This window comes from Danio rerio, chromosome 9, assembly GCF_049306965.1.
Source record: "Danio rerio strain Tuebingen ecotype United States chromosome 9, GRCz12tu, whole genome shotgun sequence".
Taxonomy (NCBI): Eukaryota; Metazoa; Chordata; class Actinopteri; order Cypriniformes; family Danionidae; genus Danio; species Danio rerio.
In genome coordinates, this window is record NC_133184.1 from 40,670,001 (window position 1) to 40,688,497 (window position 18,497).

Consider the following 18,497-nt stretch of genomic DNA (forward strand, 5'->3'; position numbering starts at 1 on the left):
AATGCCAATGTCTTATGCATTGTCATCTTTCTGTCAAGTCACAGTATTTAGATTTTAACATCAAAATCTGATTCATTCACAATATTTAACATTTAATATCAGTTAGCTGTTATTTTGTAGAATAACAATTATACAAATAAACAAAAGGTTTTGTTAAATTAGAATTGATGATCTCTGTTGAAGGCATTTGCCCCAGCCTTCTCCATCATTCTCCCTCTCTTCTCAGATGGGGTGGCAGGTCAAATCAAAGGTCTTGGGCCCTAGTTTGGGTATCTCTTGTCTAGACAAATAAAGAAAAAAGGGAAATTACAGTTACATACAAGATAAGTTACATTATTCCCCAGGAAGTATTTTTATAGCAGAGAAATATGATAATAAGGGTTCCCAAACATGAGAATTTGCTATAACTTTTTAAAATATTCAAATGCCTTTAAAAGAGATCGTCATTTATAATTTGACGTAAATAAAACTAGTTTGTTTTGTTGCTGAGATACAAAAAAAGCAAACTGAAATAAAATGTTTCAATTAAATTATTTAAATTATTCTGACTTTTTAAGAATGTAAATAATGACATTCGACAGACTATGCAAAAGACATTGGTGAGCAAATCAAGGCAAAAACTAGTGTAAATCCATTCTGTTATAAATAAGATTGTTTTTGTTTTTACTGTAATAACTTCAATATAAAATGTAAAAAAATTTTTTGTATTAATTGATATAAAGCAGTATTTTCTAGTTATTTTTAAATATTATTAAATAAATGGGGAAATTACCCATGGAAACAATATTTAACTTTGGCACACTAGCCTCAATCAAATTTGGTTTTTGGCCCATCGTAAGAAAAAGTTTGGGTACCCCTGCTTTAGGCAGATTTAAATGTATTTATTTATTTATTTATTTATTTATTTATTTATTTATTTATTTATTTATTTATTTATTTATTTATTTATGTGTTTGTTTATTTGTTTATTCATTTATTTATTTATTTATTAGTTTAGTTACAGTCAATTTCTTTCAAAACTGATTTATCCCTTGTTTTAAAATGGTCTTTTTTTGTATTTGATTAATTAAATATGCTTTGTAGTTAATAATGGACAGACAACAAACTATAGTCTAGATCCCTTTTTGCGTGGGTGTACACTTTTTATTTATTTATCCAGAATCGGCTAAATTCCATGTCATTTTTTTGATTTCACAATTCTTCTTGAGTTTTCTATATAATGTTTTGAGTAATTAATGAGTTTTCATTACTTTTCCTGCAAGTAATAACTTGTTTAAGGTTGCAATACTTCCTAAAAAGTACTGAGATAATCCATTAACAGGATCATTAAGTGGAGTCAGAATCAGCAAATCCCTTAAATCTCTTTACATCTACTACCAATTTATCAACCTCTCTATTTTTTTACTTCTCTCTCTAATCCTCCTACTTCACTTCATCCCACCTTCCACTGCAGTATCCCAGCAGACACTATTGCAGTTCCTACTTTCTCCCCCTCTCTCTCTGTCTCTCAAAATCAAAAGCTTTGTTCAGTGCAAGAAGTCGACATCTCCAATTTCACATTCATTCTGACATCTCAATAACTCACTGTCCAGCATTATGCCGCTATGAATTTTGTTCAGTCTCAGAGAAACAATGCAGATGTGCATAGCAATGTGTGCAAGTGTGTTGTGTGCAAGTCATTTTTCATGTTCAAGAATAAAATTGAACAAACGAAGGAGCTCAAGTACAATATTTGTCATAGGCTTTTGAGATAATGTAACTGAGAGGTTTGGAACATATTTGGAAATGGGTAGAAAAAGCCGACATTGATTACTGGCTGAAGTTAACTGATTTAAGTAATCGCACACATGCAAGTTTTCCTTTCACAAATCTGTTTTGAACTGCATGTAGCAGTTTTGATAAACATCAGATCCAGTGTGGCTGTTTTTTGTTTCTTTTTTTGATACGCTAATGAAAATCCAAATGAAGACCAATTAAAGTCTGGAACACCACAAGCAGAAAAGATGTTAAAGCTTTATACACGCATATATAAATGTTTTAGTAACTCCAAAAACAATGTTCTTCAGAGAAAACAAATGGATTGCTAAGTCATACAATTCTAAAAGTGTGTGTATAAAAATACAATAACAGCCCGCTGCAAAGCAGTGCAAATTAGAGGCAGAATGATAAGATTGTTGATTTGATTATACTGTTGTTCAATGGTGTGCATGAACATCTTTCTCATTCACCTCTATTAACTAATTCATATACTGAAGGTCAGAGAAAACACAGGTACATACTGCAAATCATAACATTACATAACCGATAGAGCTGAAAGTGTCCCGTCTTTTTATTCCCAAGTAACCCAAGTCTGTGTTGTCTATAGTCTTGATGTTTCCACTTGTCTCCTTCTTTATGAAGAAGAGGAGACCATAGAGAGTCTCTCAGCTGCGGAGGAGGAAGAGGAGGAGACTTCAGAAGCCGCAGCCACAGCAGCAGCTCTAGAGGAAGAGGAGGAGGAGGAGGAGGAGGATGATGAGGAGGAGCAGTGGAGTGGGGAGGAGCCTGAGCAGGAACCCCCATCTGAGCTCCTAGAGCGGGCAGAGGTCATAGGCGAGGCCCAGGCTCTCTCTGGCCTGCTGGCCGATGTTCACACACAGGCAGCTACTGCTGCTGACGAGGCTCCTAATGGGAGAGCTGAGGAGGCAGGGGGGCAAGAAAGCCCTACAGAAGGTGTGTCTATCCTTCTCCCGACCTGCATGCTTCTCTCTCCCTTCACAAAATAAGCGAAAGCATCGTGAGAGCTTTCTAAGGGAATGTGGGCTCAAATATCTCCTCTATCTGCTAATGCTGCAAGGCAACACAGGCTTGATGGTGACCAGCTTCTGTGGCCAGAGCTATGTGTCTGTCTGTCATTGTCTTTCTTCTTAAATGCTTTTCCCAGAGCAGCTGTCATCTGCTAGCTATCTGATGAAGCTTTTTCTGAACCTTTCTGCTTATTTCTGTATTGATGCTACTGCTGCCAGGTCGACCGTTTTCATATGTTGTTATCCATTGCTCATTTATTTTTATTTGCCAGCTACATTGCCAGTTTGTGGGTGATTTTTGCTGCATGCTCCAACAAAACACCTGCATTTTTTTTTCATGTGGGATTCTGTGAATCCTCTGCGGTTTGTGATATTGTGATATTGTTATGCTTCATTTTCAAAGGCATTTGAAAAGCCAAGCTTGTTGATTTCATTTAAATGTGATTTCTATCATTAATTTTGCTTTTTATTTTTCAAAGCATTGTCATTTCATGTGGTTTACATTAAAATGTTCATTTTATTGTATTATTGTTATTATTATCATCATCATTATTATTATTATTATTATTATTATTATTATTATTAATATTATTATTATTATTATTACTATGTGAAATAATAGATAATTAAATCAGTGATATTTTATCTAGAAGTGTATTTTAAACCTAGTTAATGCACAAAATATAGGAATAATCAACAAGTAGCTTGCATATTGTCTTATATGTGTTTACTAGTACTTGTTTATCTACTGAAAATGAGAACCACTGTGCATTTTCCATAATCTCTGTATATGTATTTGGCAGAAGTTTTTAAATCAGCCATTTCATCTTGCTGCTGGTGTACTGAAGTCACCATCGTCTTTGGACCACCGTCTTGGATATTTCATCCTCATTTTCTGGACTTCATCCACGCAACATTAATTGTTCTGGGTCTGCATGCTGGTCCTTGTCATATCCATGCTATCACTCCATCACTGAATTGGTATGTGTGTCTCATCGGCTGCTGGTATTTGAAAATGGATGTTCATTTTACCAAGAGCTTTGCCTGTCTGTGTGGTGGTTGGCCTGGCAAACAAGTTGTACTTTGAATTATTAATAATTCAATACAATGCAGACTACTTGAGATTTGCTTTCAGCTTTGAAGATGGAAGCAGAGAGGCCAGAGAGTGAGAGGACAGATCCAATTGGCATGGACTTCACTGAATCTGCAATGCATCTCGATGATGATCTCCCATCTTACCAGAGTCTTGCCAGAGATGCAGATATGCCAGAAAGCCCCTTTGCTCTAACATGCCCCATGGAGGATTTTGAAGTGCCTCCAAGAGATCAGGGTTATGCCAAAGAACCTTGTGAGGCTCCAACTGAAAATCCTGATGGACAATGTGGTGCTGTGAAACAGCCTTCAATCGAATTATGTGTCTCAAGCAACATTAATGAGGTCAAATTAGAGCAGATTCAAGAAAAACAAGTGGACATAACAGCAGCAGAGGGAGACATGAAGGACAAATCTGGCATGTCTGCTTACTTTGAGACCACAACAATTAAAACCGATGCTGTTGGATCTCAAGGAGAAGGATATTATGAGCTGAGTAATACATCAGAGGAACAAAAGGACTTTACTGGTAACATGCCACTTCCTGAAATCAGCTACAGCACATTGGCTCAAACACAATCTTTGGAAGTCCAACCAGATCTTCCGAAAAGTAGTGCAAACACACTAGATACCACTTCACCAGCAGACAGAAGAGATGACTGCAGATTGTCTCCTGGGAAATTGGCTCTGGAGCAGCGAAGTTACTCTTTGAATATTACTATTGGGGCAATGGATCATGGAGATGCCCAAGGGCGTCCCAGAAATTTCTCTCCATTGGCCACTGACATCATGTCTCATACTAGTGGGAGCCTTGATGAATCAGCTGATTACCTTCCTGTCACAACCCCCTCAGTGGAGAAACTCCCTCCGTTTCCCCCACTAATCCTGGAGGCAACTACCTCTGTTACAACTGCATCATCTTCACCTCCCCAAGCAACAGTCACTGATGTAAAGACCAGTCCACTGACAGAATCTCCAGAATCACCCATCCAAGCTAAGTGCTGTTATAAGAATGGCACCGTCATGGCCCCAGACCTACCTGAAATGTTGGACCTGGCAGGTACTCGTTCAAGGCTGACGTCTGACAACACGGATCAGGAGATGATGAGGAGAAAGTCTGTCCCAATGGACATGTCTTCTCTTGTGAGTGATTCTTTTGCACATTTGTTCAAAGGTGACCAGGCCCAAACTGCTACAAAAAGAGAAATGCAATTGGAGGAGCAAGGATATTGTGTTTTTAGTGAATACTCTGGTCCCATGCCATCCCCTGCAGATGTGCACAGTCCAATAGACACTTCTTCTCAGATCTTCAACACTGTGATATCAGAAGAGAAAGAAACTGGCCTTGTTGCATTTGGCCAACAGAAGAGCCAATCAACTGAAGATGTAAAAGCAATAGAAGTTATTTTGCCACAAGCAAAATCAGAAGAAGAAAAGCCACAAAACCAAGACTCATTTGAAAATGAAAGTGCACCTTTTGGAAAACCTTCTACAGATAATGCGAAAGATAAGTCTGGTCTTTTGACAACTGAACCTTTGGAAGAAATCAAGAGTCCAACTTTACCAGATAATGAGAAAGAGTTGCCTGACAAACCAGCTGAAATCTTTATCACACCAAAGGTGACGGTTACTCTTGAGGAAGCAAAGCCTGATCTTGATGCAGATACTAAACTTGCAGCTGAAACTGAAGCTGAAATAGCTGCTTATGAGAGGCAAATTCGCAAATTGGAGATGGAAGACCGGCCACTGAGTGTAGAGGAGGAACGGGAGCTCCAGGAACTCAGGGAGAAAGTAAAGAATAAACCAGACCTTGTCCACCAAGAAGCCTATGAGGAGGTGGATGCAGAGGACGTGTATCAGCTCACTGGAGCTGCGAAGGACAGAATTGCCCGACCCCTCAGACCATCCCCTGCATCTTCTGTAGAAAGCGCCACAGATGAGGAGAAACCTAGATCACCAGGCGAGAAAGAAGCTCTCAAAACAGATCCTAACAGGTTATCTCCTGTTGGGTCTTTTGAGAAATATTTTAGAGAAGAGAGACCTTCTGAGCAGGAGGTAAAGATGAAAGACTCAGCGGAGCCTGTCAAAGAGAAGGTTGCTGAGGAGAGACCTCAGGCTGCTCCTTTAAAGCCAGATGAGGCTCCTGTTGACACAACAGTGACTCAAAAAGCAGAGGAAGAGGTGGAGCTTGCTGAGGAGCCTGAAGAGGTCATGCCAGAACCAAAGCCAGCTTTAATATTGGAAGAGAAGCCAGTAGCAGAAAAATCTGAGCCTGAAGTTGTCATCAAAAAAGAGGAGATTAAAGTCATTGATAAAAAAGAAGTAGAGAATGAAGAAGTTTTGGAAGGCGCAAAAGCTGCAGAAGAAACTCTTGAGCCTCGAGCTGCGATTGAGTCAGTGGTAACAGTAGAAGATGATTTTATAACAGTGGTGCAGACCATTGATAAGAGCGAAGTGTCTGGACACAGCGTACGCTTCTCGGCTCCCTCTGAAGAGGAACACCCACAGCTCCTACAAGAGGAAGAAGAGGAGGAGGAAGAGTCTGTTGAAATGGCTCAAGAAGTAGAGATGGAGGCTCCCAGTCTGGAGGAAATCGTAGATGTTCCTGAGCCCGTTGAGCCTCCTGTATGTCCAGCTAAAGAGTTAGAGGTACCAGAGAGTGAGGCCCCAACTCAAAGTTATGACGACTACAAAGATGAAACTACCATTGACGACTCCATCTTAGACAGCTCCTGGGTGGACACTCAAGGTCTGATTTTAATAAATATCTTTTTGCATTAAATTTACTCAGCAAATGACACAACCTTTCCGAATATTAACTATTGTGTAAATTTGCTGGTGTGCAAGTACATAGCCGTTCAGTTTGGTATTTTATTATTTCGCCTATGTATTAATATTAAGGGCCATGTTGGATCAAGTAAATGTATGTTTACAGGCTGGCATAAGTGTAGCTTGCGTGTTTCACCTCATATACCCTATAGATGATGATAGGAGCATGGCCACAGAGAAAATTGAGCCTCTACCAAGAGTGAAGAGTCCTGTCAAGAAACCAGCCGCAGAGAAACCTGTCAAACCAAAGGCTAAAGGTGGCAGAGCCAAGGGACGGATCTCCACACCTGAACGCAAACCTGTTCGCAAGGAGCCATTACCCCTTCAGAAGGATGAGATGAAGAAGAAAAAAGGTTTTTGTTGCTGGAGTGACATTAAATGTTTTTTTTATATATATTTTCTCCCCATGACATTTCCTGTAGCACTTTTTTTTCCAACAAATTAAAGGTTTAAATATTAATCCTCTTTGGTTAGATATAAAATGTAAAACTTTGCAGTATGGATCATACCTGCCAACACTCTGTTTTTCCTGGGAGTCTTCCATATTTTAGACCCATCTCCCGTTATGTTATTTCTGCCGGAAATTTTACTAATTTCACTTTCTAATTTTAACCCCCCACCCCTTGTCCTCAGTTTTTTGGTACAGTCTATAATACCCCCCTTATCGCCAACTTTGGACTACAAACACCTAGACATCCCCACCACTCCACAACCCCTGCCCCCAGTCTCTTGAATTTTTTTACAAATGTTGGCAGGTATGGTATGATGTATGGTATGAATAGTTTTTTTTTTTTTTTAGGATTTTTAACTTTTAGAAACAACAAAAGTGCTGATTAAAAGTGCATGTGATTTTAGTTGCATTAATTGTAATTACTGTCTTAAAATCAATGAAATATCAATGCATTTGACTGATGCCACTGGCCATCACATGTTCTTTTATTTATTTTTTTCCTATGGTTTTTTTTTTATTAAAAGTTTATTTGATCATTTAAGGATCATTTTAATGACTTCATCTTCTTTTTTCCTGAATTGTGCTGTTGTGCCTATCCTTGATTTTGTGTCTCCCTCCTGTAGCTGTGATTAAGAAGGCTGAGTTCACAAAAAAATCTGATATTCAGACGTGCTCTCCTTCCCGGAAGAGTGTTTTAAAGGCTACCGTAAGGCACCCTAGACCTACCCAGCATCATGCGTGTGTTAAGCGGAAACCCACAGGTGATCTCTGTCACATGGAGCTGTTTTGCAATGTGGCTGGCAAACATGGGCATTGGCATGTTGTTTTAAGGGTGTTGCTTGTCTAATGTTTTGTTTTAGTGTGTTTTATGTAACTCATTGTATTATTTTCACAAATTTTATGTTCATGGTTTGTTTGTAATGAAGGTCACTGGTGTTTTATTTAATTTGGTTTATAATGGTTTAATTTTCTTATACTTTTGAACTTTGTTTTGTGCATGTATTCTCTCTGTTTCCTCGCTTTGTCGCACTTCTGCTTATTTAATATTGTGAAAATGTAATGCATCCAATCACTTTGTGCGTGCGTGTTTGTGTCTGTGGATTAATTGTAAAGGATGCCCTTCTGACTTAAATGTGTTAGACATGTATGAGGTGTAGTATAAAGCAATCACTATTTCCTCTCCTTCGCAACATTTCTATTCTATTGGATACAACATCCAGGGACCAATTGCTCTGGTTGCCAGGCAACTGGTGGTTTGAGTGAGTTCTGGGCGCTCGGTTAAGAGAAACGGCCTCGATCTGTGTGGAGAAAAGGAACTTACTGTGCTATAATGAACTTGCACTGTTAGCTTTCTGGAAATTTTTCTATGGTAGACATCTGATACATTGCTGCAATGCCCCAATTAGACTGAAAGCCTCTTATGTAATAAGCTTCGTTTTCAAATTCTCTGTTATGCTTTGCCAAGAAGTTTCAGAGGAGATTCTTCCAGTAGCTAAAGATATTCCAGGCGTTATGAGGAAATGTTACTATTTTAGTTATTGTCAGAAAAAATGATTTAAATGAAAGTATATGATTAAAAAAAAAAGTGTGCCCCCAAACCCCACCTCTAACTCTAATCCTCATTGAGGGATGAGCAACTCTCACTAAAATCTATGAATGCGATCATATATTAATACAGATTAGCCGCTAAATCAAAAATGTGCACGTTCTAATAAGAGTACACCATTTAAATTGAGCTATTGGTAAAAATTCATTCTATATTTGATTCCAAATCACCCAATTCGAAATTTAGTGGCTTGAGCATAAAAAACAATGGTGGCCTTTACATTTAAATTCTTAAAGGTGTACTTTTCCATAAAGTAAGCCATTTGTTAACTGATTAGCTTGAAATATGAAACTCTCCAAACAATAGGTGATCCCCAAATCACATACTTATGCACTATTTTATGCCACTTTGTAGTATAAATAGTTTAAGTAGTGCATTCACACTGTAAACTCAAAATAGAGTGCACTTTAAATATCCAGATGAAGCACTCATTGAATCGGTAAAAAAAGAAGTGTTATGTTGAACACTGATGCTGGATTACTTTATTTTGGATTGTGAAAGCAAAACTCTCTTACAAGAGGGAATATAATGCCTCCCGATGGTGAATGCGGTTATACTTTTGGCAGGTATTAATTGGTAGTTTGGTCATTTATTTCACTAGCTGCGTCCTAAATGGCATGCTATGCACTATGTACTTATGCCCTTACACACTCAACAGCATAGTATATGTATGCAGTGTCATCCCAAATGGAACACTAATGTTTTATTTTATTTTTTTTATAACTATCAGAAATTCAAACGGTTTCCCTGATGCCAAATTAGTGAAATAAATGACCAAACTACTGAATAATACCACATTCACCATCAGGAGGCGCTATAATCGTTCTCACTAGAGAATTTTGCATACACAACCCAAAATAAATAAAGTAATCCAACATGAGCACCTGAAACCTCTGCCTTTTCCGCTACGTGAGCAAAGCTGCAGTCATTGAGTTTGTGAAGTGTTTAATATTACACACTTTATTTTACTGGTTGAATAAGTGCATCATCCGGGTATTTAAAGTGCACTTATTATTTATAGAGTTTTTAGTGTGAACCCACTACTTACACTTTTTATACTACAAAATGGCGTAGAATAGTGTATGTGATTTGGGATGCACCTAATTTGACAACCATCAGGGAAACGGTTCGATTTTCCATTTATTAAAAAAACGTTAGTGTTCTAATTGGGACGACACTACATACATATACCATACTGTTGAGTGTTTAAGTGCGTAAGTGTATAGTGTGCTATTTGGGATGCAGCTAATGCTCTTTCGGACATTTTGACCAGATTGCACAAAAACAATGACTCCACTTATAATGCAAGTTTGGGGCAAGACTTTAACTAATCACACCTATCACATGTCAAACTTTAGCTATATCTATACAAACTATATTAGCTATAAAAAAGGCACTTTACACAAATAAATTAAAATGTATTCATGCTTAAGTAATTCCAAACCTGTATGGCTTTATTTGGTCCCACTTTATATTAAAGAGGAAAGGTCACCCACAAATTACATTTCTGTCATCATTTACCCTCAAAACCTATTTGAGTTTCTATGTTCTGTCCTAAAAAAAATGCTGGTGTGGAATACAGCAACCAGCATTCTTCAAAATATCTTCTTTTCAACAGAAGAAAGAAACTGATAAAGGTTTAAGATCAAACAAGGGGGAATAAATGATAAGGTCATTTTAATTTAGTTAAGTGGCCTTAAATATCAGATACTTGCATTTAAAAAAAAAAGTACAATGTACTTTTATGGTAAACACTTATGGTGCTATTGAGGTGGAACACTGTTAAGGTTAGGGACAGGTTTTTTGGTATGGGTAGGCTTAAAGGTGGAATAAGGTGTCAAAGTATGGCTTAACAGTGTAATTTTTGTTCATTTGAAAGAATATGAGTACAATTTAAAATCATGTACAATATGTACATAAAAAGTGTATCGTACCAAGAGATTAACATAAATGTAAGTATATAGCGGTTAAGGCCTTTTAATACAAAGTGGGACTGTTTATTCTGTTGTGCATTTGGGTGATAACTGTAAGTACCTTGCGTTTAAGGTTCCAGTGTGTTTGCTTGACTGTACAATCTGTTTAATTTCATCGGAGCACATATAAGTCAGTGGTCATTGTCACAGTATGTATTTTCTTTTTGACTCTCATTTTGAATCTTTTCTGTCTTTTTGCAGTGTCTGCAGATGGTCGACTGCCTTTCAGTGTGGCCAGGCACTCAAGAGACCGAGCATCTGTAAGAACCATATCAGATTTACGTCTTATACAAGTATATTAAAGTAATAGTAAATAATTAGAGAGTAGACTGTGTACTACAGATCAACTTAAAGGGACAGTTCATCCTTGCATTTAAATCTGCTGTTAACTTGATCATCTCCAGGCCATACATATATCAGTACACTGTAAATCCCAACAGTCAACTTTATTAAATGAAATGAATGTAGTTAACTCAAAATTGACTGAAAGTTAATTCTACCCATTTGAAAAGAGTTTTAAACTCAGTGTTGAAAGTAATGAGATAATTAAATACCCCATCACCTCAACTTTAATGCAGGTAGTTCACCGTACTCATATAGATTAGTTTTTTTAAACTCAAATGGTTAGTAGCAATTGGTTTCCTTAAACAGTTTGAGTTGCCTTAACTTATTGGGTTTTACAGTACTCAGTTGGTTTGAGTTTTCTTCATTTATTAGGTTTTACTGTGCTCAAATTGCTTTGTTTAAAATCTTAAAGGGATTAAGTTCACATCATTAAGATTAGTTTTTGAACTTAAATGGTTTGTTGCAAGTGGTTTCCTCAAATAGTTTGAGTTACCTTAGCTTATTGGGTTTTACAGTGTATATAGACTTTTTTGTGTTTTACAGTAGCGTTTTGTTCATATTACTTCTTATGTTTGTCTAGTACATCCCATATCATATCCCTACTGTGTTTGTTTTACAAGTTTGCATGAACTTTTTGACATTTCCTCTAACCTTAAAGTGATCCACAGTGCATCCTTCCAGTTTAAATGTCCATAGCCTAATATTACATTTAGAGACTAGACATGTTTTCCACTTTCTGTGCTTGCTCATTTTTAATGCCCGAGTGGTTATGCATTGGGAGAAATGCCCAATTGTGTGGTCAGATGTTGCTCATTTCATTCAGTTGAACATGCTGTCGTTTTGAATTGCGTATTTGTTTCTGCTCATGTTTTTTGTTTTCATCTCCACTGTGCATGAATCACTCATCTGTCCGTGTTCCTCTCATCATAGACTTCCAATCCCACAACACTAACAAAGATCCCCACCTCTAAAATTCGGGCAGAGGCTTTGTTGCCGGCCCGGCCCAACTCCGCCAGCTCCTCCAATAAAAGGAGCCAGTTGGTCGAGACAGATCTTTATGAGCTCCGGCCTGCTTCAGCCGGCCCACAAGTATCAATAAATATATATCATGTAAAGGTAAGCGGGGGCGAGATGGTTTGAATGACTGTTTGCTTCTGCGTAATGTTAGCAATGGCTGATTTAAAACTGCTCCCCTATAGTATATGAATGGGTTCTGTGAAATATTAATGGAAAAAAGTATTAACTATTATTATTATTATTATTATTACTGAAGTGTAATGGGTCGCATAAGTTCACCAACAAATATAAAAAAAGCTAAAATCTGTCATTATTTACTTACCCTTGTTTTTTTTTTTAGATGTAAACAACATATTCAATTGACAAATTAAAACATTTGGAATATTCTGCTTATGTTGACTTCTGTGATCCTTTTGCATTTATTGTTTTCAAAGACAAATGGTTAAAAACATTATATTCTGTCTGAGAAAATATACTTAAAAGTGTTTATTTTATTGCTGTCTGATATTGACTGAACTAATAAACACAAATTCAGGCAATGTTATAATCTTTTAAACCTTTAAATAAAAATAAATTAAAATATAAAACAAAGCAAAACAAAGATACAATTAAATACATAAAATTAAAAACTAAATTAAATAAATAAAATTTTAAATAAAATAAATTATTTCCCAGAGATGGGTTGCGGCTGGAAGGGCATCCGCTGCGTAAAAACTTCCTGGATAAGTTGGCGGTTCACTCCGCTGTGGCGACCCCCGATTAATAAAGGGACTAAGCTGACAAGAAAATGAATAAATAAAATAAATTAAAATATAAATTACATTAAATTAAAAATAAAATAAAAAATAAAATACAACAATTTAATAAAATAACACAGTGTAATAAAAAAACTATTTAATAAAAGAACAAAAATACAATATAAACATTTAATAAAATAAAAATATTAAAACAAAAATAATAAAATAACATTATATAAAATAAAAACATAAATAAAATAAAAACAAAAAAATAAAAATAAAAAATAAGACAATTAAAATAAAACAATTTAATAAAATAAGACAATGTAATGAAAGAAAACGTTTTATATATAAAAAAACAATTTAATAAAAGAAAACATTTTAAGAAAAATATAGTAAAAACATTAAATAAAACAAAAATATTCAAATAAAAATATTAAATAAAATAAAATTTTATAAAAAAAATTCACATCATTAAAAAATAAAATAAAAATAATAGTTTTTAAAGGTTTTTTTTTACAGGGTATGTGGTGTATTTCAATTTTAATCATAAGCATGTAAAGAATCTCAATTTATACCAATCTGACCAAAGTCAGTGTGTATGTGCACGGATTCGCACTACTATAGACTGAAGTATTTTGTTATGTTTAGTATGATTCTAACAGGATTAATGGCTGTGTTCTCAGGATGGTCGTTCTCGGAGCCCAGAGAAGAGGTCATCTTTGCCCCGTCCTGCATCCATACTAACCCGCCGCTCACACATGGCTGAGCATGAGGAGAGCTCCACTTCCATTACCAGCTCTGGGTCTACCGCACCACGCAGACCCACATGTAAGAGGCTTTCTCTTGTAGTCTGTTTCTTTATCTTTTTAATTATTTGTATATCAAGAATTTATTCTTAGTTTCTTTTCCCTTTCTTTAAACTTGAATCAGTGATACGAGACCAGTAAGCATGACATCACTCAAGTAAATAAAGACATTGGGCAGTGTTTTGGTAGTAATGATCTGTTAGGCTTTTCTGTTAATGTTTTCTTTTAATTATTACATTAAGTAAAATTGCTTAGTGTTATTATTATTTTTTTTATTTTTCATTTATAATTTATTTTTTATGTATTAATTTTATTTATTTTATTATTATTTAATTTCTTTAATTTTTAATTGTTTTTTATATTTTAATTTTATTTTTTTACAATTTTAGTTTAGTTTTATTTTTATTTAATACAATTTTATATTTAATTAAATAGTATTTTTATTATTTTATTTTATTTTATAATTTGTTTATTTTATATATTTTTTATTATATATTATTTAATTATTTATTATTTATTTTATAATTTTTAAAATTATTTTGAATTTTATTTTATTTTATTTTATTTTATTTTATCATGCAATCTAGTTCAAGGGAAAAGTTTTAGGAAAAACCATTATATTTTTTCGTGCTCGCCATTTAAAATCTACCTAATTATTGCATTAAAAAAGCTATTTATTTTGAAGCAGGTTGTTTTGCACTATCAGCTAAAACTATCAAGCTAGCACTATCAAGTTAAATTAAAGAATGCCCTGGACATTTGCCATACAGTTTGAGTCTCATTGGCTTCAGCTTCTCATGGTTGCAACTTTAATATTGAATAAAAAAATCAAGCCCAGAGCTTCCACAGTACGGTTTTATTAAACAAACAAATGCGAAATATAGGCACTAAGTAGATTATGAGTTATTGTTTTGATTATTAAAAAAATATATATGTATAACTCTGTATGGAAATATAATTTTATGTTAATGTAAACTTTAAGCTAATACAATAAGTTCTAATAAAGCGATTAAGCTATTAAAACAGATTCTTATATGAGCATTAATAAAATTTGAACTAAACAATGCACAGATGACAGAGGAGTTTTTTTTTATATATATATACTATCGGAGGGTGCACACTTGAAGGGTTGTCATGTCCTATTATATGTGTCTTGTACTTATTTATTCTTGACACATAAATCAGGCAACTTAATGTACCTGTATTAAGTTAAATTAATTATTCCAAGGTATTGTTATTATTAAAGATTTTTTTCAGTTAATTATGGCCTTGTTCTTGTTCATTTTTTTAGCAAGATATGATAACACAAACCTCCTTCCCTGTTTGTTCTTGCTTTGTGCAATCGGTTATTATTGATCGCATACTAAAGATGACAATACTCTTTTCGTCATGTGAATTCTTGATCTTAAACAGCAGATTCGCATTAAAAGGAAAGCATCAGTCAGGCTTGATTCACTTCAGTTAATTTATTGTTGATTTACTTCAGTTAATTTTATGTAAAACAAAGATGAAGTCCTAGTTCAGTAAGATCATTGCAGTATAATCAATAGTATTGTGTTTTGGAGCCTAACTTAGCAAGCTGAAGGATCTGTATTATTTGGGCACATTCGGATCTGTTTTAGCACATATTTAATCTTTGCTTCTCTCAACTTTCTTGAACTCATAAAGTATATACACACTCACAGCTCTGTTCCCCTGCTCCTGTAGCTTTCCGTACTGAAGTCAGAACAGATCACAGGACAGGCAGGTCTCATAGTGCCACAGGTATAGAGGATCAGTCCTATACTCTTTCATCCTGTTTATTGTTCTTCATACCCACTTTTCTGTACATGAATTCACTCACCATAATAATACAGTGCCATTACAAGTTATTCACCCCATTCTGATCCAAGCATTGAAACCGCAATGTTTTCTATTTTTGTATTTGCTGTCAAATACATCCCAAATCGCTGAATAATTTTCATTAGCACTGTAACACAGTAGGGTTTCATTTATTTATTTACATTGTTGCCTCAACTTTTCAGTTTTGCATGCGAGTATGAACACTTCTTCTTCATGTGTGTGTGACAATTATTATTATTATTTTTTTTATAAATATGATGTGTTTAAAAAATTGATTATCTGTCATTGTTATCTTCATCATCATCTGGGGTCTAAAATCTTTTAGAAAGACTACACTGGAAAATAAACATGCTTTGTTGCTTTATTTTTTCTACAATATCTAATACATTGTATATTCTCAAGTAAATACCATCTTAAAACAGAATGGTATTTACTTGAAAACTTACACTGCATAAAATATTTTAAGATATTATAAGACTTGTTTTCATGAATACTGGCTTCACTTTTTTGTATATTCATAACGGCGGCAACACCAAAGCTCCAACAATACCAATTTAATAAATTAAAAAGGCTAATACACAGTGTGCAATGTTTCAAGCACACGGCTCTTCATCAGACTGTCTATATTTTGCACTGGCTGATCACCCAGTTGAAGGGATGTGTGCTTTTGTACATTTTTTTCAGTTTTTTTTTTTTTTTTGTAACATCTTTTGCACATTATGCTAATAAAACAGTTTAGCAAGACCAAATATGAAAGAATATAATATTTTTATATTTGAAATATTAATAATTGCATAGAGTCTAAATATAACATTTGCTATTACTTTATTTTGATGGTCCCTTTAACGCATTTTGTTGAATATAAGTTACCGTGCATCTACAGTGCTCAGCATTTATAAGTACAACAATCACAAATCTATCTTTTAAATTCATATTTTATAAGGAAGCTATACAATACTACTGTATATTTGTGCATATACTGTATATTAGATTAGTCAGTACTGAAGCCAAATCTGGAGTTTATCTAACAAAGTAACTTATGATAACAGTCCAAAATGTATATTTTATAGAAAAATATTAAATGCAAATTTAAAAAAGAAGAAAAATTAAGAGAGGCAAAAAGAAAAAAAATCTAGTTGAAATTTAATTGTATTATCTTTCAATTTATAAATATGTTTGGTGACTAAAATATAATTTTAATAAATATATCAGTATAATAAATATGTTATATTTAAATGCACTAAAATACATTGCCTATATACAGTGGGAAATAGATAAAAATAGTCATTTTCAAAATGGGGTGTACTCGATGCTGAGGACTGTACATGCCAACTAATTCTCATTAGATTTAGGGTTAGGGTTATGGTTAGTATAAGTTGACATGTACTTGCAAAGTTTCTTATAGTCAGTTAAATGTCTGTTGAAGGAGCAGTATTTACAGATATTAAGCAGACGGTCTATGAAAACTTAAATGAGAAGTGAAATGTACAGTACAATAGTTGCAATGCATATTTTAGTCAACAATATAGGGGCCATCAAAATAAAGTCCTACCTACTAACATTTGGTCAGAATTTTGCATAATATTTACATTTATTTATTTAGCTGATGCTTTTATCCAAAGTAACTAACAGTGAAGTGAAGTAACACTTTAATTTACCAGAGATCAGCAATACACAGTATACTGTAGATGCCATGACAAGTCCAAGTTAGTTTTGCAGTTGTTGTTTTTTACTTCTAAAAATAAAGACTGGATTTAAAATGTACACATACAACAGGTCTCAGTATCTAAAGTGTTATATTAAACTGTCAAAAAAAAAGCTAAAAGGAGCATTGTTTACTGTTGGAGTTTAAACTCCCCTGTTTATTTTATTTGAGTGAAATGTAAGCCATATTCACTTATAGCCATGGGTCAGTATGAGATTCTGATGGTGTGAAAACCTTGGATAACAATTTAACGGTTTAACAGTATTATGATTCCTGCTCTAAAATGTATTCTTATTAGATGTCTGGGTAAAAACACAACAACTTGTTTCCTGTTTTACAATATATTATATTTTCAGAAACATTTACGTATTTTGGAGCAGTAAACATGTCAGGCTAAATAATATAAATGAATTATTGACTTCAGCTATTTGTTTCAAAAACACAGATTATTTAACAATTTAAAATGGCATCTTGGATATATTTTCTGATGGAGATACTGTAAAAAAATCTTACATATACATTAGGAACAGTATAGCAGAACGTTTTTGTGGTTTTGAAACCTTGACTTTTCCAAACCGTGGCATACCTTAAAAACGGTTATCATCCCATGCCTAATAGCTATAGACAAAAAATATTAATAATACAGTTTCTCTGGATTTACAAGGTATGGGTGTGGGTTTAATGTTAAAATTTGTTTTGTTTTACAAAAGTCTGAGAAGATTTGTTCTAAATTTAAAATAAAAATGTTCTAGTTTAGAGCATATTTTCTAAAGAAAATGTCAAAAATGTAAATATTTTCATTTGTTGTGATTAAAAATCATGGCTCTTTCCACCAATACTCTTCTTTCTCAAGGAAAAACACTGGTGTTGTGTTGTCTACAAATAAAAAAAAAATAAACATATGAAAACAAGGAACATTTTTGTCATTTTAAGCACACAAAAATGCTCTTAATTAATCATTTTTTCTTTCAAATTTGGTAGAAATGTTATTAGATGTTTGCAAAACAAACACGTTTAATTTTACTCATACACATACAGTTGAAGTTAGAATTATTAGCTCCCCTTTGAATTTTGTTTTCTTTTTTAAATATTTTGCAAACAATGTTTAACAGAGCAAGAAAATTTTCCCAGTATATCTGATGATATCTTTTCTTTTGGGGAAAGTATTATTTGTTTTATTTAGGCTAGAATAAAAGCAGTTTTTAATAAAAAATAAAAAAAACATTTTAAGGTTAAAATTATTTGCCCCTTTAAGCTATATTTTTTTCGATAGTCTACAGAACAAACCATTGTTATACAATAACT

The 18,497-nt window shown here is 34.1% G+C and overlaps 1 protein-coding gene across 50 annotated transcripts in view; it reads left to right on the forward strand.

Moving 5' to 3' along the window:
• The window catches only part of map2 (microtubule-associated protein 2), a 208,839-nt gene that overhangs the window by 171,351 nt on the left and 18,991 nt on the right, over positions 1 to 18,497 (forward strand). For 10 of the 50 annotated variants that reach the window (XM_073912941.1, XM_073912943.1, XM_073912948.1 and 7 more), the window contains 6 exons: positions 3,922 to 6,627; positions 6,860 to 7,060; positions 7,782 to 7,919; positions 10,939 to 10,997; positions 13,523 to 13,667; positions 15,353 to 15,409. In XM_073912941.1, the coding sequence (XP_073769042.1) occupies positions 3,922 to 6,627; positions 6,860 to 7,060; positions 7,782 to 7,919; positions 10,939 to 10,997; positions 13,523 to 13,667; positions 15,353 to 15,409 (3,306 nt within the window). Of the gene's footprint in view, positions 1 to 2,400; positions 2,713 to 3,921; positions 6,628 to 6,859; positions 7,061 to 7,781; positions 7,920 to 10,938; positions 10,998 to 12,012; positions 12,199 to 13,522; positions 13,668 to 15,352; positions 15,410 to 18,497 lie in introns of all 50 variants that reach the window. The other 40 variants (XM_009304869.4, XM_073912940.1, XM_009304870.4 and 37 more) reach the window with 11 other exon arrangements.